Raw genomic sequence first — 27724 nt, forward strand, 5'->3', positions numbered from 1 at the left:
GCTAGAGCTGCCCCGGTCTAAGTGCTGTTATTGTGAAGTGAAATGTGTAGGAGCGTCAACAGCTCAGCCGTGAAGTGGTAGGCCACACAAGCGCTACGCTGAAGCACGTAGGGTGCAAAAATCGCCTCTCCGCAGTTGCAGCACTCACTACCGAATTCCAAACTGCCTCTGGAAGCAACATCAGCACAGTAACTGTTAGTCGGGAGCTTCATGGAATGGGTTTCCATGGATGGCCGAGTAGCCGCACACAAGCCTAAGATCCACCATGTGCAATGCTAAGCGTCATCTGGAGCGGTGTAAATCTGGAGCAGTGGAAACGTGTTCTCTGGAGTGACGAATCCTGCTTCACCATCTTCACCACGAATCAGACTTTGGTGGATTCCATCAGAACGCTACCTGCCCCAATGCATAGTGCCAAATGTAAAGTTTGGTGGAGGAGGAATAATGGTCTGGGTCTATTTTTTTTTCATGGTTTGAGCTAGGCCCCTTAATTCGAGTGAAGGGTAATCTTAACGCTACAACATACAATGACGTTCTAGATGATTCTGTGCTTCCAAATTTGTGGCAACAGTTTGGAGAACGCCCTTTCCTGTTTAAGTATGACAATGCCCACGTGCACAAAGCGAGGTCCATACAGAAATGGTTTGTTGCGATCGTTGTGAAGAACTTGACTGGCCTGCACAGAACCCTGACCTCAACCCCATCAAACACATTTGGGATGAATTGTAACAACGGCCGACTGTGAGCCAGGCCTAATCGCCCAACATTAAGTGTATGTAGTTCTGTCCTTGAGCTGTTCTTGTCTGTTGACGGTCTGTATTATGTCATGTTTTGTGTGGACCCCAGGAAGAGTAGCTGCCGCTTTTGCAACAGCTAATGGGGATCCTAATAACCCGACCGCACAAATTCTTGTGGCTGAATGTCACCGTAGCAATGCTAGTGGAAAGCCTTCCCAGAAGAGTTGAGTTGGTTATAGCAGCAAAGGGGAGACCAACTCCATATTAATACCAATGATCTGGAATGAGATGTTCGACAAAGAGGTGTCCACATACTTTTGGTCATGTAGTGTAACACAAACACCTGTGGTACACTTTCTCATTAGTCCCTATACGGTATGTTATTTCCCTGTTGTCTGATCTACCTTCTGTCTTTCCCCTCAGGGAGGAGTGCAGCCCCGAGGGTACTGGAGCGTTACAAGGCTCGTAGTCAGGAGCAGGCATCTCTGAACCGTGGTCTGAGTCGCTCCATGGGTTCCCTCCCCATCCAGGACCTCCTGAGAGGTGAGGGGGCCCTGCCTGGTCCCTACCCGCCATCGGACTACCATCCTGGGTCCGAGTCCTCCGCAGACCTGGCCCTCTACCTCGAGCCCCAGCAGAGAGGCAGGCCGGTAGAGCTGGACAGGAGGTCCCTGCCCTATAGAGGAGACTCAACAGCCCAACAGAAGAAGAACTGGGCGTCTTCTGTAGACCTGGCCCACATAGACCCGGATATGCTCCGCTTTGGAGCCCTTGAGGATGCCAGGCGGGGTAGCAGTGCCCTCAGTACCCGCTCAGGGGGAAGGCACAAGTCAGCCTCCCGGGTGTACCGAGACAGGGAGAACCGCTACTCAGACTTTGGGGGGTTGGAGACGCCCAGGACGAAGGCCCACCACCACTCACCCCTGTCAAGCAGCTCAGCTCTGACCTCAGCCTATGACCGGATCAAGGAGAAGCAGAGGAAGCTGCAGGTGCTGCGCCAGGCCATGGATGGTGAGACCTTTTTTTCCCCTGGTTTTAATTTTAGGATCAGGAAGTAGATGACGAGATTCAAATGTCAGGGGCACAGACAGGAGAGTGACTGAGACAGTGCTTGGACCACTATCTCACGGGGGTATGTGTGGTGTGGAGTCCGCAGCACTACCATGTAGACCAGACTCCTCTGTGGACCTGCTGCTATGAAATTGATAACTATTAGTCTATCAGCTATTGAGACGTTTAGAAAGGTGAATAATGTGTGAGATGACGTTACCAGAGCAGAGAGGCTGACTGGTTAGTGAGATGTTCTAGATGGCCTGGATGTGGGAAGCTGTGTTGGTCCAGGTGCATCCCAAATGGCATCCTATTCGCTGTAGTGAACTCATTTTTATCCCAGCTCTATGGACCCTGGTCAAAGTAGTACACTATAAAGGGAATAGGGTACCGTTTGGGATTAACACCCAGAGTGCATGAGACAGAGTGGCTGTGCTTTCCAAATGCCTGCTTTTTAATAAGAGACAGGATAATTCTAGCCCTTTAACCCTCTCTCACTTATAACCAAGTCTGCCTCTCTCTCCTGCTCTTCTCTCTGTCTGTGTGTGACACACTGGTGTATGTTTGACACTGCTTGCGTGCTGCCACCAGCCATGACAGCCGTAAGCTACTTGCCATGGCTCTTATTTAATTTCTGAGAAGTGTTACTGATATGAAGTCACATGGGACGTTAATGTTTATGTCCTTCTCTAATGCAGGGGTGTCTGGTGGCCATATGGAGGCTTTAGGGAGGGAGGGAGGGAGGGAGGGACGGACGGCTGGATGGATGGAGGGAGGGAGGGACGGCTGGATGAATGGAGGGAGGGAGGGAGGGAGGGAGGGAGGGCTGGAGGGAGGGCTGGAGGGAGGGAGGGAGGGAGGGCTGGAGGGAGGGAGGGAGGGACGGCTGGATGGATGGATGGAGGGAGGGAGGGAGGGCTAGAGGGAGGGACGGCTGGAGGGATGGAGGGAGGGACGGACGGACGGACGGACGGACGGCTGGATGGATGGAGGGAGGGAGGGACGGCTGGATGAATGGAGGGAAGGAGGGAGAGAGGGAGGGAGGGACGGAATGAACGAGCTCCTATTAATAAACCTCAGGCCTTCCTATCCGGCCTGCCTACCCCTCCTCGGTTGCATCCCAATTGGCATCATATTCCCTTTTATGTGCGCTACTTTTGACCAGGGCCCATACTACTCTGGTCAAAAGTAGCACATTTGTATGGAATAGGGTCCCAATTGGGATGGCAGCTTGCTCTGTTTCTTTTCTCCTTCCTCTGTGGTTGTTTTTAAATGATGGCACAGCAGCGGTTAATGCTCTCTGGTTACCTCCATGTACATGGAGTCTTAATCTGTGACTTGCTCCTCTGGCTGCAGTGTACCAGCCTCCTCCTCTTTCCATCCTCCCTCTCCTCTTTAACCTTTCTCACCCTACCAACATATGGAGCCTTAAACTGTGGCTTGTTCCTCCGGCTGCAGTTCAACACCACCCTCCTTTCTTCCTCCACCACCCTTCTCTTTCCTCCTCCTCCACCACCACCACCCTCTCCCCTCCACCACCCTTCTCTTTCCTCCTCCTCCACCACACCCTCCTCCACCACCCCCTCCTCCTCCACCACCACCCTCCCCCCTCCCCCACCCTTCTCTTTCCTCTACCCCCCTCCTCTCCACTTCAGGGCCAAGGTGCTTCAATCAGGACTATAGTTTCCTAGCTTCCCTGAGGTCAGTAATTGGAGTCATGTGTAGCGGATGAGGGGAAATCCAAATGTTATTGGACTTTCCGGTGCTTGGCAGCGTGTCATGTGGCTCTCGAATTGGCTGGGCTGGGTTCTGTAATGGGCGGAGCTGAGCCGTGATTGGTTGTACCGGGCTCTGGAATGGGCTGGGATAGGATTGGCTGGGCTTGAGATGTGATAGGATGGGCTGGGCTCCGGGATGGGATTGGCTAGACTGGGCTAGGATGGAATGGGCTGAGCTCCCGAATGGGTTGGAGAACGAGGGGGAGGGGCCTAACTAAACTAATTACCACAGTATTTCTAAATCTGTTTTTTTTCTGCTTGTTGACTTCAAAAGTTGTCGGCTGTCGCAAGACTTAGTTAGGTTAAGTCAAAATGGAAGGGGAGGGCTTTTAAGAGGTTGAAGGTTGCTAGGCAATACTTTGGCTCAGAATAATTGTTGTGAATGCAGAAGCAGTAGCTGTTGAATCTAGTAGCTCTTGTATGTACAAGACCATCAAATATTTTTCCTCTGGGTATAGCTAACCACCTTAATACAGTAATACTATGAAACGGTGGTCATTCCATGTATTCAAGAACATGTGTCTCAACCTATGGTGGGTACAACACAACTTCAGATGACGTAAAATAGGGTCTATGCTACAATATATGCGAATATGAAAAAATCTAGTTTTTAGAATTTACATTTTTATGGTAAAAAAAAATATACATAAAGTAATGGAAATAACTTTGATCACCTTCATGTCTAAAAAGTCACTTTCTGACCACTTCTACAATGGGCAAATATGAAAGGTTTCATTCAAATCAAAAGGGGTGCTGTCAAAGTGATTGAATTCAAATGGTTTTACCCAAAGTCCTCTTGTTTTGTCACTTACTCACCTTGCAGTGTGACCGAGCGTGTGTTTGATTCACAGACCTAGATGATATGGTCGTCTAACGTGATCAGATCCATAGGCCTCAAACCTGTGTCAGAGATACCTGGGGTCAGGAGCAGAAACTGGGGCAAAACCGTAGCTGCTGAGGATGGCATTGCTTTGCAGGGCAGAGAATATTTATCTAATAAGGGGTAAAACCCCCTGAAAAAAAAACACAATTCTGGAAAATGAACGCTTCTATCACACCAAAAAATGTCTTTCTTTGTATAATGTTTTTGCACTGTAAAACAAACTGCAGTTACCGGAAATTCTAATATCATTATCCAGTTAGCGTATGTTCTAGTGGGAGGGAGGCTCTTCTCCGAGTAAGCTATCATTATCCAGTTAGCATATGGTCTAGTGAGAGGGAGGTTCTTCTCCTAGTAAGCTATCATTATCCAGTTAGCATATGGTCTAGTGGGAGGGAGGCTCTTCTGCTTCCTCCTTGGAGCATCCAGACTGTAAATAATCCGAGTTGGTCCTCTCTTCTTCTCTGTTTGAACATAGCTGAAGGCCATAGCTTCTATGCTGTCACACATTCAACAGCAAGGACTTTCTTCAGAGCTTGTTTTCCAACTCACCTAAGGCCCTATTTCCACTAGGAGATATGAAGGAGAGTCTGAGGAGCAGGGTGGTGAAAGAGAATTTGACTTTGCAAGTCACAACAAAAAGGCAAGGATGTCATGTGAATTGAAATGTGAAATTCTTTGTCTGCAGCTCAAATTGACCATAAATATCCCAGTAGCCACTAGCCAGTAAGCACAAACTGTTCAAAAATGACAAACAACTCGCAGGGTTTTGGGTCCGGTGGCATGCGTTGAAACGTGTGGTCTATCGTGGTTTTCTTTTGCAAAATGACGATGAATAAACAGACTTGTTTTCTAAAATTGTCAATTGTAAAACACCATATTAAGGTGTGGCACATTCATTGTATAACAAGTATCCAAGAGATTGTTTGAGGATTACCTCTGCCACTTAACTTGTAAATGAATCACTCGCATTGCTCCCTTTTGAAAGGTATGCCTATTCAACTAAAGTGGAAAGTCTGTAGAAGGCAGCCAATGAGACAGAGGTACAACTCCATGACCTGGAAACAGCGTGAGCGAAGTTAGAGGGGGAAATCAATCTCTTAATAGAGAAAATAGAATCACCTTAAGTTATTCACTTAAATTCAATGTGGGCATCATAGGACTTGAAACTGTCGTGGAACGGGCAACACAACTTCTTTATGAGCAATCTTTTTCTCTGAACTGGTCAGGCAGGAGGAAGCTGGGGTCCCATGATGCTAATTAACACTGCACTGGTCCACTCCGGAATGGGTCTTGCTGTATGAATGTACGAATCCACAGAAGTCAAAGGACAAATTGTTCGCCTTGCAGCGGAATCGGGGAGGGCTCTGACCTAATGTAGAGAAGAACATGTAGTCCCGTGTAAATCTGTTGGTAGAGGATGGTGTTTGCAACGCCAGGGTTGTGGGTTCGATTCCCACGGGGGACCAGTAAGGAGAAAAAAAAATGTATGAAATGTATGCATTCACTACTGTAAGTCGCTCTGGATAAGAGCGTCTGCTAAATGACAAATGTAACTGTAAGATCAGCATCTACCCAGAGTACTGACTGCTAAAACAGGGAAACCTACAATGAAGTGAGATCCAAGCTATGTAGGCTAAATCTGAGACATGACTTCATCCACCCGGCAAACTCTTCTTCACCTTCCAGAATACAACACACACGTTATTTTCTGCCAAAGCAGCTCAAGACTTCTTTGAGAATATTATATTATTAATAACATATTTTTTAATAATGTCAACGCTAAGCTATTCTCTCTTGGAATTTGAAAGGCCTTAATAGTCCTATTAAACCTTCCAGCTGTCTTTGATATTCTAGCAAGAAACCATGTTTATATAGCCATGCTCCAAGAAACACAACCTGTTCCAAAAGGACACACATTGAATAGAGAACCATTTGTACAAACTGTCTGCTTTTTCATCAGCCCCAAACAAAACTAAGTGTATTCATAATGATACATAAGAAACTCATCACCATCTTGGGTTAAAGGCGAAGACCAAGAAGGGAGAATCACTTCCCTAATGTATCCAAAATAGAAAGAAAATGACCTTTTATTTGTGTGTGTGCTCCAAATTCATATTATCCTATGTGTTTTTCTCTGAACAGCATATCATTAGCATTAACTTAATTCCATTTGGTTATATGTGACTGACATGAATGTCATTTTGGACATGTGAGAATACAATCCACACCACAACCAAAGCTCTCCAGCATATACTCTCTGATTACAACCTCATTGATGCCCGGTGAGCACATAATCCTCTAACGCAGAAGTGTACACTTTCTACTCAACAGGCATAAGTCATTCTCACGAATTGAATTCAAAACTATCTACACAATCTATTGTCTTTTCATTAATAAAATAAAGTGCCTTCTGAAAGTATTCAGACCCCTTGACTTTTTCCGTATTTTGTTAGGTTACAGCCTTATTCTAAAATAGATTTAAAAAAATTTTCCTCATCAATCTACACAAAATATCCCAAAAAATTTTGCTAATTTATTTTAAACTGAAATGCAAGTTTATAACTATTCAGACCCTTTACTCAGTACTTTGTTGAAGCACTTTTGGGCAGCAATTACAGCCCCGAGCCTTCTTAGGTATGACGCTACAAGCTTGGCACACCTGTATTTGGGGAGTTTCTCACATTCTTCTCTGCAGATCCTCTTAAGCTCTGTCAGGTTGGATTGGGAGTGTTGCTGCAACAGCTATTTCAGGTCTCTTCAGAGATGTTTGATCGGGTTCAAGTCCGGGCTCTGGCTGAGGCAACTCAATGACATTGAGACTTGTCCCGAAACCACTGTTGGAAGGTGAACCTTTGCCCCAGTCTAAGGTCCTAAGTGCTCTGGAGTAGGTTTTCATCAAAGATCTCTCTGTACTTTACTCCGTTCATTTTTTGCCTCAAACCTGACTAGTCTCCCAGTGCCTGCCCGCTGAAGAACTTCCCCACAGCATGATGCTGCCACCACCATGCTTCACATAGGGATGGTGCCAGGTTTCCCTCTATCCGTGACGCTTAGCATTCAGGCCAAATAGTTGAATCTTGGTTTCATCAGACCTGACAGTCTTTAGGTTTCTTTTGGCAAACTCCAAGCGGGGCTGTCAAGAGACCACGAAGAGTGGCTTCGTCTGGCCACTCTACCTGAGTGCTGCGGAGATGGCCTGAGTGCTGCGGAGATGGTTGTCATTCTGGATGATTCTTCCATCTCAACAGAGGAACTCTAGATCATTGTCAGAGTGACGTCGGGTCTTGGTCCCCTCCCTGACCAAGGCCCTTCTCCGCCGATTGCTCAGTTTGGCCGGGTGGCCAGTTTAAGACGATTCTTGCTGGTTCCAAACTTCTTCCATTTAAGAATGATGGAGGCCACTTGTGTTCTTGGACTTTCAATTTTGCAGTAATTTTGGGTACCCTTCCCAGATCGGTTGCCTCGACACAATCCTGTCTCGGAGCACTACGGAGAATTCCTTCGACCCTCATGGCTTGGTTTTTGCTGATCTTATGTAGACTGGTGTATGCCTTTCCAAATCATGCCCAATCAATTGAATCTACCACAGGTGGACTCCAAGTTGTAGAAACATCTCAAGGATGATCAATGAGAAACAAGCTACACCTGAGCTCAATTTTTCGAGTCTATTAGCAAGGGTCTTAATACTTGTGTAAATGTGCTATTTCATTTAAAAAAAAATTGTAATACATTTGCAAAATGTCTAAACTTATTTTCACTTTGTCATTATGGGGTGTTGTGTGCAAATTGCTGAGGATTTTATTTGTATTTAATCCATTTTAGAATAAGGCTTGTAACGTAACAAATGTGGAAAAATTCAAGGGGGTCTGAATAGTTTCCGAAGGCACTGTATGAGCTTGTCTGACCATCATGCTTACTACTGCCAACTTCAAATCTTAGAATGTACTAAAAGATAGAGAAGATGGCGTTTCAACATTTCATTACTACAAAGTCCTACATTTCTGTGATTTTAAATTTTGAAATAAATAAATTCATAATGATAAATAAAGATTATCCCCCCCAAATGTTTTATTAAAAACTAATGCAACTGCATTTGCATCTGGTTGAATAAATCACCAATTAGATGTCAGAGTTGGAAATGTTGTTAACTGCATTAGTGTTCTCAACAAATGCTCTTTCCAGACCAGGTAGCTCTTTCCAAAGTCAAGACAGAACTTAGTTTATTGATAAGACAGAGAGCAGAATTTGCCATCCACGACCTAAAGCCATTTTTTCCCCCATGGTAATTGTTATGGTTGGGGCGGGATCCAGATGTTCATATCATCCTACAGTCCTTCTCTCATCCCAGGATTTACAGTATTGCCGGCTTAGTACACAAGGGGGCGCCAGAAAATGCAAAAATTCCCATTGGACGTCTACCAGAATGCTAACAAAATTAGCACTTTGTAGAGAATTCCATGGAGGCTGCTAGCTAAATGCTAATGAGCACAAAGGAAAATAAACAAATTGCAAAGACAGGCAATCCAGCTCATAAAGGTACATATACATACCGAATTTCATTTTTGGTGAGTTTGGACATTTACAAGCGAATGTGAACATTTTGTGGATGAGCGATATTGTGCAAGGTGAACAAAGTTTTGACATCATGCTTGTAGAAGGAAGAACAGTACAGGCTCTGGAGCAGCATGTGTACACACTGTCTGTGTGGAGTTGCTAGGGCAACGGGCCTGCCTGCCCGGAAGGAGATGGGGGAGGAGCAGACGGGCTGAGAACGGAGAGGAGAAAAAACACGCAAGGAAATTATCCAAAGAACTCCTCCAAGAGCTTTGACTTCTCAAACATGGCAGAAAGCCAACACAATATGATGCCTCGTCACCTTATTATGCTGAACAAAAATATATATGCAACATGTAAAGTGTTGGTCCAGTGTTTCATGAGCTGAATAAAATCCCATAAATGTTCCATATGCACATAAAGCTTTCCTCTCAAATGCACAAATTTGTTACATCCCTGTTAGTGAGCATTTCTCCTTTGCCAATATAATCCATATCATGCAGCTGATTTAAACAGCATGATTATTACACAGGTGCACCTTGTACTGGGGACAATTTAAAGGCCATTCTAAAATGTTCAGTTTTGTCAACACAATGCCACAGATGTCTCAAGTTTGAGGAGCGTGCAGTTGGCATGCTGACTGCAGGAATGTCCACCAGAACTGTTACCAGAGAATTTAATGTTAACTTTCTCTACCCATAAGCCACCTCCAACGTCATTTTAGAGAATTTGGCAGTACGTCCATTCCGGCCTTAAACTGCAAGACCCATTGCGCAATGCCAGCCCAGGACCTCCACATCCGGCTTCTTCACCTGCGGGATCATCTGAGACAGCCACCTGACAGCTGATGACACTGTGGGTTTGCACAACCAAAGAATTTCTGCACACTGTCAGAAATCATCTCAGAAGCTCATCTGCGTGCTCGTCATCCTCACCAGGGTCTTGACCTGACTGCAGTTTGGCGTCGTAACTGACTTGTGGGCAAATGCTCACGTTCGATGGCCACTGGGCAGATGGCAGACGTTCAACGTTGTGAACAGAGTGCCCCGTAGTGGTGTGGTTAAGGTATGGGCAGGCATAACATACGGACAACAACATTAATTGCATTTTATCGATGGCAATTTGAATGTACAGAGATACCACGATGAGCTCTGAGGGCCATTGCCTTGCCATTCAGCTGCCGCCATCACGTTTCCTAATGATAATGCACAGCCCCATGTCGCAAGGACCTGTACACAATTCCGGGAAGTAGAGAAATGTCCCAGTTCTTCGATGGCCTGCATACGACCAGACATGTCACCCATTGAGCATGATTTGGATGCTCTGGATTGACGTGTATGACAGTGTGTTCCAGTTACCGCTAATATCCAGCTACTTCGCACAGCCATTGAAGAGGAGTGGGACAACATTCCACATGCCACAATCAACAGCCTGATCCAACCTAATGTAAAGGAGATGTCGCGCCTGCATTACGCAAATGGTGGTCACACCAGATACTGCCTGGTTTTCTGATCCATGCCTTTACCTTTTCTAAAGGTGTCTGTGACCAACAGATGCATATCTGTATTCCCGGGTCATGTGAATCCATAGATTTCGGGCCAAATGAATTCATTTCAATTGACTTTTTTTTCTTCTTTTTAGCAAGTTTTATTGGTCGGATACACATTTGGCTGATATTGCGGGTTAAGCGAAATGCTTGTGAACTATCTCATTAAATCTTTGGAATTGTTACAAGCTTTTGATCATATCTCTGGTCTGTCTTGGAACATATGGGAATTGGCTCCAGTTTCATTAATAACATTAAAATGCTTATATACCCTCAGCCACAACAGGCAATATCTGCTCTGTTCAGAGTCACTAGAAGCAGCAGACAAGGCGATCTAATTTCAACTTCTATTTTAATATCCATGGAACCCCGCACCCAGGCAATTCGGCAATCGAAGGAAATAATACCAATTCCCTAAAAATCTACTGATCTTCTTCCTCTCATATGCAGACAATATTTTTACTATAATGCATCTCAATCGCTACCAAACGCTTTGAATATCATAGATGCATCAGCTTCATCTCAGTTATAAAATGCATCTAACCAAATCCGTCTTACTGCCTTTCAAGACCCTGATGGAGGACTCCATCTCTCCTCATGGAATCACAATCGTTTCCCATTTTAATGCTTGAGTAGATATATTTCCTTCCTTAGATAAAACCATTGCCAGAAACTTTAACAGAACGCTCAAATAAATTAAATCCGACCTCATTAGATGGAATTATATCCCAGTTGCTTGAACCGGCAGATACCTATTGTCAAAATGTATACAGTGGCATGGCAGAATTTCTGTAGTTCAATGCTTCCCATGGTTCCCCCTTTTGGCTATTGGGATAAGATTCCTAATGTGGATTCAACATGTATATGGCAAGGTTAACGATCCCGGATATAAATAACAAAAATGTACTAAGAGTGAAAGACGTAGAAGGGACTATCACGTACCAAACTTTAATTGTATTTCCAGGCACTAGCGTTTCGCCCCCATCCTAAATTGATTTAGACATGATTCTTCTGCCCCCTGAGTAAAGAGAAATATGGTGTCTCCTATTGCCCTGGAAGAGGTTGGTCTTCATTGATATGTCCCTAATATAATATAGGCACTTTAGTATTGCCAGTTGTAACAGTATAGCTTCCGTCCCTCTCCTCGCTCCTACCTGGCTCAAACCAGGAACACATCGACAACAGCCACCCTCGAAGTACCCATGCAGAGCAAGAGGAACAACTACTCCCAAGTCTGAGCGAGTGACGTTTTGAAACGCTATTAGCGCGCACCCGGCTAACTAGCTAGCCATTTCACATCGGTTACACCAGCCTAATCTTGGGAGTTGATAGGCTTGAAGTCATAAACAGAGCAATGCTTGAAGAATTGCAAATAGCTGCTGGCAAAACACACGAAAGTGCTGTTTGAATGAATGCTTACGAGCCTGCTGGTGCCTACCACCGCTCAGTCAGACTGCTCTATCAATATCAAATCAAAGACTTAATTATAATAACACAGAAATACGAGTCTTAGGTCATTAATATGGTTGAATCCGGAAACTATCATCTCGAAAACAAAACTTTTTTTTTTTTTTCAGTTGAAATACGGAACCGTTCAATATTTTATCCAACGGATGGCATCCCTAAAGTCTAAATATTCCTGTTACATTGCACAACCTTCAATTTATGTCATAATTACGTAAAATTCTGGCAAATTAGTTCGCAACGAGCCAGGTGGCCCAATCTGTTGCATATACCCTGACTCTGCGTGCAATGAACGCAAGAGAACTGACACAATTTCACCTGGTTAATATTGCCTGCTAACCTGGATTTCTTTTCGCTAAATATGCAGGTTTAAAAATATATACTTCTGTGTATTGATTTTAAGAAAGGCATTGATGTTTATGGTTAGGTACAGTCGTGCAACGATTGTGCTTTTGTCGCAAATGCGCTTTTGTTAAATCATCCCCCGTTTGGCGAAGTTGGCTGTCTTTGTTAGGAAGAAATAGTCTTCACACAGTTCGCAACGAGCCAGGTGGCCCAAACTGCTGCATATACCCTGACTCTGTTGCAGAAGTGACACATTTTCCCTAGTTAAAAGAAATTCTGTTAGCAGGCAAATATTAACTAAATATGCAGGTTTAAAATATATACTTGTGTATTGATTTTAAGAAAGACATTAAGGTTTATGGTTAGGTACACGTTGGAGCAACGACAGTCCTTTTCGCGAATGCGCACCGCATCGATTATATGCAACACAGGACAGGCTAGATAAACTAGTAATATCATCAACCATGTGTAGTTAAGTAGTGATTATGATTGATTGATTGTTTTTTATAAGATAAGTTTAATGCTAGCTAGCAACTTACCTTGGCTTCTTACTGCATTCGCGTAACAGGCAGGCTCCTCGTGGAGTACAATGTAAAGCAGGTGGTTAGAGCGTTGGTCTAGTTAACCGTAAGGTTGCAAGATTGAATCCCCAAGCTGACAAGGTAAAAATCTGTCGTTCTGCCCCTGAACAAGGCAGTTAAACCCACCGTTCCCTGGTAGGCCGTCATTGAAAATAAGAATGTGTTCTTAACTGACTTGCCTAGTTAAAAATATTATTATTATATTATTATTATTATTATTTTTTTTTTTTTTAATCGGCAAATCGGTGGCCAAAAATACTGATAACCAATTGTTATGAAAACTTGAAATCGGCCCTAATTAATTGGCCATTCCGATTAATCGGTCGACCTCCTAAACCCAACAACCAAACACCCATCCAATGATGGGATTTATGAGTAAATATCTGGGCTTCCGAAAGGACTGATCTCTATCCTTTTTATTTTTTATATAAGTCTATATACAAAGTGAGCAAATGAGGTGAGATAAGGGAGGTAAGGCAAAAAAGGCCATGGTGGCGAAGTAAATACAATATAGCAAGTAAAATATACAGTGCCTTTCGGAAAGTACTCAGACCACTTGACTTTTTCCACATTTTGTTACGTTACAGCCTTATTCTAAAATTGATTAAATAAAAATGTTTAAATCCTCAGCAATCTACACAGTATCAGGACCCTTGGCTATGAGACTCAAAATTGAGCTCAGGTGCATCCTGTTTCCATTGATCGTCCTTGATGTTTCTACAACTTGATTGGAGTCCACCTGTGGTAAATTCAATTGATTGGCCATGATTTGGAAAGGCGCGCATACACCTGTCTATATAAGGTCCCACAGTTGACAGTGCATGTCAGAGCAAAACCCAAGCCATGAGGTCGACGCAATTGTCCGTAAAGCGCCGAGACAGGATTGTGTCGAGGCACAGTTCTGGGGAATGGCACCAAAAAATTACTGCAAGCATTGAAGGTTCCCAAGAACACAGTGGCCTCCATTCTTAAATGGATGCAGTTTGGAACTACCAAGACTCTTCCTAGAGCTGACCACTCGGCCAAACTGAGCAATCGGGAGAGAAGGGCCTTGATCAGGGAGGGTGACCGAGAACCCAATGGTCACTCTGACAGAGCCTTCCAGAAAGACAACCATCTCTGCAGCACTCCACCAATCAGGCCTTTATGGTAAAGTGGCTGGACAGAAGCTGCCCTCCTCAGTAAAAGGCACATGACAGCCTGCTTTGAAGTTTGCCAAAGGCACCTAAAGACTCTGACCATGAGAAACAAAATTCTCTGGTCTGATGAAAACCATGATTGAACTCTTGGCCTGAATTGCCAAGCATCACATCTGAAGGAACCTGGCACCATCCCTACAGTGAAGAATGGTGTGGCAGTATTCATGCTGTGGGAAGGTTTTTCTGCAGCAGGGACTGGGAGACTAGTCAGGGCAAGGAAATATGAACGGAGCACAGTAAAGAGACTTGATGAAAACCTGCTCTAGAGCAATTGGGACCTCAGACTGGGGTGAAGGTTCACCTTCCAACAGGAGGACCCTAAGCATCGAGCTAAGACGATTGCAGGAGTGGCTTCGGGACTAGTCTCTGAATGTCCTTGAGTGTCCCAACCAAAGCCCGGACTTGAACCCGTTCGAACGTCTCTGAAGAGACCAGCAGGGTCAGATAATATAATCAGTGGTGGAAGGAGGGTACAACAGGTCAGCACCTCAGGAGTAAATGTCAGTTGGCTTTTTCATAGCCGATCATCAGAGTTACAGACAGCAGGTGCGGTAGAGAGAGTCCAAAACAGCAGGTCTGGGACAAGGTAGCACGTCCAGTGAACAGGTCAGGGTTCCATAGCCGCAGGCAGAACAGTTGAAAGTGGAGCAGCAGCATGACCAGGTGGACTGGGGACAGCAAGGAGTCATCGGGGGGTTTTTAGAACTTTGCTTTTGGCTTCAAGACAAAAGCCTTCAATTGTGGCAAAAGCAAGTTGCGATGAATTTGCGTATAAGTGAATTCACTGCGATTAGCTATTTTATATGGAAGCCCATACCACCACCATTGTTTTTATTTTTATGAAATGCCTCATGATTTGCCACAGCTGCAGGTAGCCCTTCTGATAACAACCAAGGTAGCCTAGAGCAGCCTACTGATGACAACCACAGGTAGCCTAGAGCAGCCTACTGATGACAACCACAGGTAGCCTAGAGTAGCCTACTGATGACAACCACAGGTAGCCTAGAGCAGCCTACTGGGAACAACCACAGCTGCAGGTAGCCTAGAGCAGCCTACTGATGACAACCACAGCTGCAGATAGCTAGAGCAGCCTACTGATGACAAGCACAGGTAGCCTAGAGCAGCCTACTGATGACAGCCACAGGTAGCCTAGAGCAGCCTACTGATAACAACACAGGTAGCTAGAGCAGCCTACTGATAACAACCACAGGTAGCCTAGAGCTGGCTACTGATGACAACCACAGGTAGCCTAGAGCTGGCTACTGATGACACCACCAGGTAGCTAGAGCAGCCTACGATGAACACCACAGGTAGCCTAGAGCAGCCTACCGATGACAACCGGCAGGTAGCCTAGAGCAGCCTACCGATGACAACCACAGTAGCCTAGAGCAGCCCTACCGTGACAACCACAGGTAGGCCCTAGAGCAGCCTACCGATGACAACCACAGGTAGCCTCAGAGCAGCCTCGGATCCCATCTGGTCCAGGGGAAAGCTATGTCTTTATACCTAAAATAGGCACCATTTTATTTGTGTTCTGAAGAAAATGTGACTGATAGAATTTGGTTTATATTCATACTTCAGGTGGTTAGGCTACCTACTTTTTAATCCAAGATGATCGACTGGAATGAATCAATCAACACAATGGTGATGAAATACTGTGAGTATTTTTTTAAATTACAGATGCGAAGGCCTTCACGATGCAACCCTACATACAGCCAGTTCAGCCCTCTTTTAGTTTTTGTCCGATCGCAGTTGTTGTCTCATTGTCTGTGTAAAGGGTTTGTTTTCATCGTCCCTAGGGCCAGGAGTTTATTTATAAACCGTATGATCAGATTTAGAAAAGTAATCTGGTTCCATCATAGCCCATATAATGTATTACTACATCATATACAGCTGCAGTTAGTTAGGTCAGCCTACTACCTCGGCTCTGGGACCTCAGGAAAACAATCCCCCCCCCCCTCCAATCACCACTTTTACTTCCATAGTTTTACGTGGCTCAGTGCAACCAGATGCTACTGCGACAATTTCAGAATGTAACAGGCTGTTACTGCAATTTCAGGTAAAAACTCCAAACAAGTGTATACATTCAGCTGTTTCAAAAACATGGCTCTACTATGACCATTTATTCTGTAGCGATGTTGGCTTAATGGAGACAATTCTGTTTACACCGCCGTGCTTCCGGGGGGGCAACTATCATGCCGGGTATCGAGCGCTGCCTCTGGAGGTACTGGTTGAGACGTAGCAAGTCCACTAGTTTACATTCCAGTAATATGTTTAGCAGACGGTATTTTTTAGGAAAGGTGTAGTTCCTGTGAAGAGGCTCTAAGAGTGTTCAGAATGTTGAATCAGTCTTGCTTGATTGACAGGCTGAAAGGAAAAACAACCAGTTATAATGAATAAACTCATAGCATATATTTAAATCACTACCACTCTGATGGAAACACTGTGGAATCTTTTTGTGTCGATAACATTTATGACACAAATTGCAGTGGAATTTCCCTAGTCTCTTCCCTAGTGTGACTCAGATAAAACAGCGGAGCCTTTCCTTCTCTTTCCCCTAGTGTGACTCAGATAAACACAGCGGGGCCTTTCTTTCCCCTAGTGTGACTCAGAAAACACAGCGGAGCCTTTCTCTTTCCCCTAGTGTGACTCAGATAAACATAGTGGGGCCTTTCCTTCTCTTTCCCTAGTGTGACTCAGATAAACATAGTGGGGCCTTTCCTTCTCTTTCCCCTAGTGTGACTCAGATAAACACAGCGGAGCCTTTCCTTCTCTTTCCCCTAGTGTGACTCAGATAAACACAGCGGAGCCTTTCCTTCTCTTTCCCCTAGTGTGACTCAGATAAACACAGCGGAGCCTTTCCTTCTCTTTCCCCTAGTGTGACTCAGATAAACACAGCGGAGCCTTCTCTTTCCCCTAGTGTGACTCAGATAAACACAGCGGAGCCTTTCCTTCTCTTCCCCTAGTGTGACTCAGATAAACACAGCGGAGCCTTTCCTTCTCTTTCCCCTAGTGTGACTCAGATAAACACAGCGGAGCCTTTTTCTCTTTCCCCTAGTGTGACTCAGATAAACATAGTGGGGCCTTTCCTTCTCTTTCCCCTAGTGATTATTGCCTTGGAAGCAGAAAATCCAAACAGTTCTAAAATAGAAAGACAAAAAATTAATGAATCAATTATCAAATGATTCACTGGGAGGATTAGATCTTCAAAGTAAACTATTCATCTTCCCAAATACACACACACACACACACACACACACACACACACACACACACACACACACACACTGTCTCTCTCTTTCCCACTCTGCCCTGTTCTCCTTCCTCCCTTCCCTCTGCGGAGTGTGTTGGCGTGGAGAATGTGCTGAGATGTTCATTCCAGATTAGCTGGGGGTGTGTCTGTGTGTTTGAGCCTGGCCCTCCTCGGCACTTTATCCTATTGGCCTTGACTGCCACCCCTCCACAAGCCTGTGTGACGATGGCTACGGCAGTACAGGGCTGGATGGCCTTACCACGTTACCGTTTCTCTCCCAGAGAAGAGTCAGTGGCTCTGTTTTGATTTGTTGACAGCAGACTGTGAGAGGAGGCAGAAGGAAGCACCTGTGTAGAATACAGATGTGTGTCTTGTCCTCTGGGAGTCTTTCTGGCTACTCTGACTGCATGAAGGATCATGTCACCTTTACTGCTGTCTGCTCCTCTCGCCTCTCTCTCAGCAGAGCTGTTAGTCTAATGGTGAAAACAGACCTTTTTTTTTGTCTGAATTAAATTAAAGGTTAATGGTTGGTTAAAGTAATAGAGCTCCCATTTGAAAATCATTATCAGGAGGCCATCCCTTTAAACCACTGTCCACACCCTCTCTTCTTTATAGCTATATTACCGCGGCCGGGCTATATTACCGCGGCCGGGCTATATTACCGCGGCCGGGCTATATTACCGCGGCCGGGCTATATTACCGCGGCAGGGCTATATTACCACACAGACGTGTCTAGCAGATAGCTGAGATCGGGCAAGTAAATGCACGTTTTGCACTAGTTTAGACTAGGAAACTCAGCTGAATGGGAGGTGAACAGGGTGAAGAGTGTATAGCGTCTGAACGAACGTGTATGACGGACAGCAAAGCATTTCAAATGGCCGCTCCCACCAGCTCTCAGAACAGAGGTATAGTGAAGGGATTAAAATAACAACCATGTACAGGGGTGTATCAGATGGACGGACGGCCACCTTCACAACCTGCGTTACACTGAGTCTGTATGATATAACAAGTTATCTCTTCATCGACGTGACGGAGACTACTAATGATCTCTTCCCTTTTCAATACCACAGCCGTGAAGAGAGTGGTCACGGCACTGAACCTTATCAGGGTTGGTGGAGCAACGGGGCCGGAAATAAAGACAAGGTCATGTTAAACAGGATGGGGTCAGACGTGTGTTAAACAGGATGGGGTCAGACGTGTGTTTAAACAGGATGGGGTCAGATGTGTGTTAAACAGGATGGGGTGGCCTTTCTAGGAGTTTTTCCTAGGGAGTTTTCCTAGCCACCGTGCTTCTTTCACATGCATTGCTTGCTGTTTGGGGTTTTAGGCTGGGTTTCTGTACAGCACTTTGAGATTTCAGCTGATATACGAAGGGCTTTATAAATACATTTGATTTGATTTGATGGGGTCAGACGTGTGTTAAACAGGATGGGGACAGACGTGTTGGTACTGCTGTAGACTAAACCTGCCTCTCTCACACACACACACACATACCGTCATCTCAAACACACACACACACACACACACACACACACACACACACACACACACACACATCTTTTGATTGTAGTTTCCACTGTCTCATGAGTCATTTGGCTCAGTCAGTGCGTCACTCACTAGGCTATGGCCTCAGAGCTGGTGAGCTGCTGCTGGTGGGCAGAATGACAATCTCCATTTGACGTACCTTTGCTGTCGGAAATGTATGTACGCGCGCACACCACGCTGAAAATATATTCAGCTTACAATTGTGTCCATGAAAGGGAGATGTCCCTTGAATCATTTGATTGGCTGTAGGCCTACAAAAAAACCATCACCACTTGACCCCGCCCTGTAGCATTTAGGAAGGTCTTCACAGCCAATGTCAGATTTATTTCCAACTTTTACTTACTTAATCATCTTTATTCCCAATGGGACAGACGTAAGTCAGGGTCAGTGTGAATCTGCTTTATTCTCTGAGATCTGGAGTCGCAGTTGAAGGAACTATTTTTGTTGTTGTCAATAGGTAAACCGGTAGATCGTGGCCTACTCACTCAGCATCAATATCCCTGTTGCTTTACGTGTCTTACTGTTCTGCTCTGCTCAGCTCATTGTTTACATAAGACACCAATAGGCCCAAGAAACCTACTCGACTGAGAAGTGTTTTATTTTTTTATTTTTTTTTACCCCGAGCCCACATGAGAAATCTCTGAAGAATGTTGCGTTATTAAAATATGTACAGTAGCATGGAGGTGAGCAAGACTTTCTGGTTTTGTAAACACTTGAAGGTATGTTGGACTGACGTCATGGGTTTTACCACAGTAGAGAGTTATACAACAAAGCAGGTTCAATGAGTTAGCTAGCTATATTCTGATATATATAATAATAATAATAATTATTATTTATTATTATTATTATTATTATTATTATTATTATTTAACTTACCTAAATATATATATATATATCTATCTTTCTATTTATATTTATATTTAAAGATGCGCTTCAAATAGATAGATATATATCTATCTATCTATCTATTTATATTTATATATATATTTATTTATTTAAAGATATATATATATATATCTTTAAATATCTTTAAATAAATAATATATATATATTTATTTATAAAGATATATATTTAAAGATGCGCTTCAAATGTGCGTGGCCTAATTGACTCAACCAAAAACACATCTAAGTTTGTTTTTCTGATTGATTGAGAAAGCTAATGGTGATTTCTGGTTCTTTATCAAAGTTAGATGACTAATTCATTAAACCTGCTTTGTAGCGTACCACTTGGAGGTTAAAATATTTTATTACTCAAATGTTTATTTGTGTTTATAAATAGTCGTGTTCAAATATATCACAGTCCGCATTTTGGAATGACAGAATGCATTTTAAAGTTGTGGTTGTGCATTGATAAGCGCACCAAAGACGGTATTACCGTTAAGTAATAAAATAAAGACAGCATTACTAAAAAGCCTCTTTTACACCCGTAGCCTGATGAATTTGCAAGATCACTTTTCTTTCATTTTGATTTTGTCACAAATGGAAAATATGGCACTGACTCACCAATAGATTGATATTTTAGCATTGTCTCATTGAAGAGTTCTGACTCACCCATGGAGTCTAGTCAGATCTCCACTCACACAGCCAGCCAACCCTGCCTCTAATCCATCTAGTCAGATCTCCTCTCACTCAGCCAGCCAACCCTGCCTCTAATCCATCTAGTCAGATCTCCTCTCACACAGCCAGCCAACCCTGCCTCTAATCCATCTAGTCAGATCTCCTCTCACTCAGCCAGCCAACCCTGCCTCTAATCCATCTAGTCAGATCTCCTCTCACTCAGCCAGCCAACCCTGCCTCTAATCCATCTAGTCAGATCTCCTCTCACACAGCCAGCCAACCCTGAACTCTAATCCATCTAGTCATATCTCTCACTCAGCCAGCCAACCCTGCCTCTAATCCATCTAGTCAGATCTCCTCTCACACAGCCAGCCAACCCTGACTCTAATCCATCTAGTCAGATATCTCACTCAGCCAGCCAACTCTGCCCTCTAACCATCTAGTCAGATCTCCTCTCACTCAGCCAGTCAACCCTGCCTCTAATCCATCTAGTCAGATCTCCTCTCACACAGCCAGCCACCCTGCCTCTAATCCATCTAGTCAGATCTCCTCTCACACAGCCAGCCAACCCTGCCTCTAATCCATCTAGTCAGATCTCCTCACACAGCCAGCCAACCCTGCCTCTAATCCATCTAGTCAGATCTCCTCTCACACAGCCAGCCAACCCTGTCTCAATCCATCTAGTCAGATCTCCTCTCACACAGCCAGCAACCCTGCCTCTAATCCATCTAGTCAGCGCTCCTCACACACAGCCAGCCAACCCTGACTCTAATCCATCTAGTCAGATCTCCTCACACACAGCCCTGCCTCTTTCCCTGCCTCTAATCCATCTAATCAGTGCTCCTCACACACAGCCAGCCAACCCTGTCTCTAATCCATCTAGTCAGATCTCCTCACACACAGCCCTGCCTCTTTCCCTGCCTCTAATCCATCTAATCAGTGCTCCTCACACACAGCCCTGCCTCTATTCCATCTAGTCAGCGCTCCTCACACACAGCCCTGCCTCTATTCCATCTAGTCAGTGCTCCTCACACACAGCCCTGCCTCTTTCCCTGCCTCTATTCCATCTAGTCAGATCTCCTCACACACAGCCCTGCCTCTATTCCATCTAGTCAGTGCTCCTCACACACAGCCCTGCCTCTTTCCCTGTCCGAGGCTGTTAAGACCAGAGAATATTCACAACACTTTGCAGCGTAAGCTAGCTGGCTTCACCTATATTTATGATATTTTCTATCTGATTATAGAGACTTTTCATGACATCTTTCCATGTTTGTTTACTTGCCTGGCATGAGTTATTTGTATTTCTTACTGTTGTCTCAACAGGTTTAATGTGTTTGTTCACAAACGATTTTGGAGAATCAAATTCCCCCAGCAGTTGAAAAGGAACCGCTGCTCTGAGTTCTCAGGCTGTGTCCCAGATGGAACCCTATTCCCTATATAGTGCACTACTTTAGACCAGAGTCCTATAGAACCCTATTCCCTATATAGTGCACTACTTTAGACCAGAGCCCTTTGGAACCCTATTCCCTACATAGTGCACTACTTTTAACCAGAGCCTCATTCTCACCACCACGTGTGGACTCCATTTCCCCTGAGTTAGAACGTCTTCACTGCTAATCAGTCAAATTCTCTTAAAATTTATTAATTTAAATGTATTTGGGTCATGGACATAAAATATGGCATCTTGGATCAAACTAGTTTTTCTGTGTCAAAATGAAAAACCTACTTTGCATGATTTATAGCCATAACTCACAGTGATGCTGTGTCTACGGATGTGTTGGAGCTGTGAAAGCAAAATGTGACTATGATGCAGTGACTGTTCTCTCATGAAAATTCACTGAGTCTACAAAACATTAGGAACACCCTCCCTAATATTGAGTTGCACCCTATTTTTGCCCTCAAACAGCCTTCATTTGTCAGGCCATGGACTACAAGTTCTCGAAAGCGTTCTATCGGGAAGCAAATTGACTCCAGTGCTTCCCACAGTTGTCAAATTGGCTGGATGTCCTTTGGGTAGTGGATCATTCTTGATACACTGGAAACTGTTGAGCATGAAAACCCAGCAGCTTTGCAGTTCTTGACACACTCAAACTGGTGCGCCTGGCACCTACTACCATACCCCGCTCAAAGGCACTTTCGGCTTGCCCCATTAAATCTTTTGTCTTGTCCATTCACCCTCTGAATGGCACACATACACAATCCATGTCTCAATTGTCTCAAGGCTTAAAAATCCTTCTTTAACCTGTCTCTTCATCTTTACTGATTTTGAAGTGGATTTAACATGTGCCATCAATAAGGGATCGTAGCTTTCACCTGGTCAGTCTGTCATGGAAAGAGCAGGTGTCTTAATGTTTTATACACTCTGTCTATTTGACACACTGCAGCTTCTCTACTGTCTGAGTAGATGTCTGTCTTTCACAGCATAGAGATCCATTATAATAACTCAGATTTTAATATGTCTATCTTTCAGATCCTCTCCACTCCCATCGGAGGTACCACAGTGACTACAGCTCGTCCAGTGAGAGCCCCTCTGTTGCATCCTCCGACACTGACTACAGACAAGGTAGCATATCATTCAAGCCAGTCCTTTTTAATCTTTAAAATACAGAAACTGCATGTTCGTTACACACAATGGTGTTTCAGAATTCCACAGCGAAAGAGGAAAATGTGCCGTTGAATGTAGATTCGTTATGAGTCATGTATCTTAAAGCCAGAGCTGACTATCCACCAGGGGTGGAAAAAGTACCCAATTGTCATACTTGAGTGAAAGTAAAGATACCTTTTTAATAGGAAATGACTCAAGTGAAAGTCACCCAGTGAAATACTACTTCAGTAAAAGTCTAAAAGTATTTGGTTTTAAATAGTATTAAGTATCAAATGGAAATGTAATTGAAAAAATGTCAAATTAAAAGTAAATTATTTCAAATTCCTTATATTAAGGAAACCAGATGGTAGAATTGTTTGTGTTTTTACATTTACAGATCGCCACGGGTACGCTCCAACACAATTTACAAACCTAGCATTTGTGTTTAGTGAGTCCGCCAGATCAGAGGCAGTAGAGATAACCAGGGATGTTCTCTTGATAAGTGCGTGAATTGGACCATTTTCTGTCCTGCTAAACATTTAAAATGTAATGAGTACTTTTGGATGTCAGAGAAAATGTATGGAGTAAAAAGTACATCATTTTCTTTAGGAATGTAGTGAAGTAAATGTTGTCAAAAATATAAATTAAAATACAGATACCCCCCCAAAATGACAAAAGTAGTACTTTAAAGTATTTTTACTTCTGTACTGCTATCCACTTCACGTCCCCCTCATCTTGGAAAGGAAATTATATACAGCTTAACTGCACTCCCAGCAACCTCACTGACACACGAAGCTGCTGTTAACCGTTGCCTAGTTCTATGAATGTGTGATTCTTCTGATTTGTCTGTTCCACTTTCACCGTCACTACTCGACCAACTCCCCTCGGAGCCTGCTGCCCCTCGGCGCCTGCTGCCCGTCGGCGCATGCTGTAGATCATGTGATGTAACTTGATATATTTTATTTCTTCTGTTTCAGTTAAGAAACCAGAGGAAGCGAGGCGTTACAGCTCCCAGTTGGCTCTCTCAGACCATCACGGCATGTCTCTCACCAGCCACAACGCACACAGACACAGGTACATCCCTGCTAAGAATTACACCTGAGATGCAGGTATGTCCGTTCCCAGAAGATTCACCTGGGCTTTGTTCAATAGGATACGCAATGGAAGAAAACAGTCCGAAACAGGGAGGTACCATCTGAACATGTCCAATAGCAAAGGCTCCTTTTTCGTTTTTCATTACACAATGTTTAAAACAAAAAAAAGGTTGTGCTATGGTGTGCCTTAATGAAAACAACCCTTCACCCGACTGCACTCTCTCCCGTCTCACATTCCTAGTGTCCAGTCAAATGTCTGAGTCCTGCTATAGAAACGTGTGTTTGTGTGTGCACACCCTGCTCTATAGCATTTAGATTATATATCCAGCAGTATGTGGACACCCCTTCAAATTAGTGGATATGTCTATTTCAGCCACACCTGTTGCTGACAGGTGTATGAAATCGAGCACACAGCCATGCACCCTCCATAGACAAAACATTGGCAGTAGAATGGCCTTACTGAAGAGCTCTGACTTTCAACGTGGCACCGTCATAGGATGCCACCTTTCCAACAAGTCAGTTTATCAAATTTCTGGTCAACTGTAAGTGCTGTTATTGTGAAGTAGAAACGTTTAGGAGCAACAACAGCTCAGCCGTGAAGTGGTAGGCCACACAAGCTCACAGAACGTGACTGCCGAGTGCTGAAACGCATTAAAATCGTCTGTCCTCTGTTGCAACACTCACTACTGTGTTCCAAACTGCCTCTGGAAGCAACGTCAGCACAAGAACTGTTTGTCGGGAGCTTAATGAAATGGGTTTCCATGGCTGAGCAACTGCACACAAGCCTAAGATCACCATGCGCAATTTCAAGCGTTGGCTGGAGTGATGAATCACGCTTCACCATCTGGCAGTCCGATGGAGGAATCAGGGTTCGGTTGATGCCAGGAGTACGCTACCTGCCCCAATGCATAGTGTCAACTGTAAAGTTTGGTGGAGGAATAATGGTGTGGGGCTGTTTTTTGTGATTCGGGCCAGGCCCCTTCGTTCCAGTGAAGGACATTGTAGACAATTCTGTGCTTCCAACTTTGTGGCAACTGTTTTGGGGAAGGCCCTTTCCTGTTTTCAGTATGACAATGCCCTGTGCACAAAGCTAGGTCCATACAGAAATGGTTTGTTGATTGGTGTGGAAGAACTTGACTGGCCTGCACTGAGCTCTGACCTCAACCTCATCGAACACCTTTGGGATGAATTGGAACGCCGACTGCGTGCCAGGCCTAATCACCCAACATCAGTGCCCGACCTCACTAATGCTCTTGTGGCTGGAAGGAAGCAAGTCCCAGCAGCAATGTTCCAACATCTTGTGGAATGCCTTCCCAGAAGAGTAGAGGCTGTTATAGCAGCAAAGGGGGGACCAACTCCATATTAATGCCCATGATTTTGGAATGAGATGTTTGACGAGCAGATGTCCGCATACTCCTGGTCGTGTAGTGTATATACCGTGGCCCAGGATACATACCTTTAGCTGAACATTAACAGGTGTCTATCTCAGGGTGCAGCTATTCTCAAACCGTTCACGTTGCACAAGACTGGGGAAACAGAGAGGTATGGAAACACGTCAGTCCGAGCTGAGTTATTTATCAGGATAAAGGTTAAATAAAAATCTGGAAATGTATATCATAGAAGGTAAATCATCCCGTTTTCAGTTATTCACAGCTGTTCCAGGGAAAGGTGTGCCTCCTAAAGGGTAATGTTTTTTTAACTTCCTGAAGCAGCCTTACCCATTAGCTGTATGATGTTTTATCTATGGCCCTCCTGCACCCCCTGCTGGTTAAGTTAATGTATAACCTGGCTCTATGGTCTAGTCTTTTCTTTTTGTTTTTTACCTTGATTTAACTTGGCAAGTCAGTTAAGAACAAATTCAGATTTACAATGACGGCGTAGGAACAGTGGGTTAACTTCCTTGTTCAGGGGCAGGAACGACAGATTTTTACCTTGTCAGCTCAGGGATTCGATCCAGCAACCTTTCGGTTACTGGCCCAACGCTTTAACCGCTCGGCTACCTAGTCTAGGTGTGTCTCAGGAATGGTACACTTTTCCCTATATAGAGCTCTGGTCCAAAGTAGTGCACAATATAGGGAATAGGGTTCCATAGGGCTCTGGTCTAAAGTAGTGCACTATATAGGGTTCCATAGGGCTGTCGTGTCTTTGGCTATGCCGGATTAAGTGATATGACATGCTAACTTATAAAATGATTTCTCTGTAATTAATATTACCTGATTAAGCTAATCATGTAAATGTAATTAACTAGAAAGTCGGGGCACCACGGAAGAACGTTTATAGAGCCGTTATCTTCCGAATAAACTCTTAAAATACTTAGTAATATTTTACATCGATAGCAGTCAATATTAACCCTTATCTTATTTTCAGTCTCATAATGAAAGTTGTAAATTCTTGGTTATCTTCACGAACCCTGGCTAACAAGTTGAATCAGCAATACAAAATTGGGTTTAATTATTCATTTACTAAATACCTAAACTAATCACACAGAATTACATATACACAGAATACCAATGATGTCATACAGAAAACGTCCCGGTGGACGGAACCTGGTTACACAAAGGAAAGGGGGTTGGGCTTGAATGAAAGAGCGGGAAGATTTAGGAACAAAGAAACAGCAGCTATGCTATCGTAAATACATTATCTTATGCATTCTAAATTACCGCCCATTTGGAAAAGGAAAATGCAATAAATATTTAATCTGAGCTGCGCTTCGGTAGATTGGTCGTAGATGCTGGCCGGGTTGGCCAACAGATCTTCCTGTAGTGGAAGAATGTCAATGGTGGTAAATTGGATACGTGGTGGTATCTTCGTCTGGTTGTTAGACTGGATCCGTCGTCCGTCCTTTCCTAGCCCACGTTAGCAGCGGCTAACTCAACGGCTAGGAAGTATCACTTCTGTAGTGAATAAGCTCAAAGTTCATACCAGTTCATACCATAGCTCACGCCGAGGTTGGCTTAGTTCTGTTCTTGACATGTGTCCTTCTAACGTAGAGGCTGCAGACCTCCCGTACTGGAACTACTGGTTATCTTTTCGTCAAAGGCTTATATAGTGGAGAGGGCGGAAGGAGGTGTTTCATCGTTTATAACCCCTGTCTCTTCACAGGGTTGGGCCACTGATCGAGCAGGGCACTTTCCTTATGAAAACCCAATTCTCTCATTTGGAAGCTAAAATTACATTTAATCTCCTAACAAACAATTTCAATATCAAACATTTCAATTGCATAACAATTCCATGTGACTCTGATAACTAGAGGGTGTATACTTTCTCAGGTACAGTTTATGTCGTCCTGTCATCAATCATAATGTCTCAGATAACAATGAACTGACATACATACTCATTACGTTATCAAGCATATTTCCAACTGGTTTTATTACCAAAATATGGTTCCTTTTCCCCATTTGTTTGATGTTCCCAGACTCTCTATATTTAACACAGGCTATTCAAGTCCTTCAGTAGTGTCAGAGAGAGAGGGGAAGGGAGAAAGGTATTTATGGGGGGGTCATAAACCTTACCCACAGGCCAACGTCATGACAGTCCCCCCATGTTGGGTTCAA

General features: G+C 44.1%; 1 protein-coding gene across 5 annotated transcripts in view; it reads left to right on the forward strand.

Annotated features, from left to right (window-relative positions):
- The window catches only part of ptpn13 (protein tyrosine phosphatase non-receptor type 13), a 149915-nt gene that overhangs the window by 60360 nt on the left and 61831 nt on the right, over positions 1-27724 (forward strand). For all 5 annotated transcript variants that reach the window (XM_029692418.1, XM_029692414.1, XM_029692417.1 and 2 more), the window contains 3 exons: positions 1161-1748; positions 22963-23055; positions 24054-24150. In XM_029692418.1, the coding sequence (XP_029548278.1) occupies positions 1161-1748; positions 22963-23055; positions 24054-24150 (778 nt within the window). The remainder of the gene's footprint in view (positions 1-1160; positions 1749-22962; positions 23056-24053; positions 24151-27724) is intronic.

This window comes from Salmo trutta, chromosome 15 (genome assembly GCF_901001165.1).
Source record: "Salmo trutta chromosome 15, fSalTru1.1, whole genome shotgun sequence".
In the NCBI taxonomy this organism is placed as follows: domain Eukaryota; kingdom Metazoa; phylum Chordata; class Actinopteri; order Salmoniformes; family Salmonidae; genus Salmo; species Salmo trutta.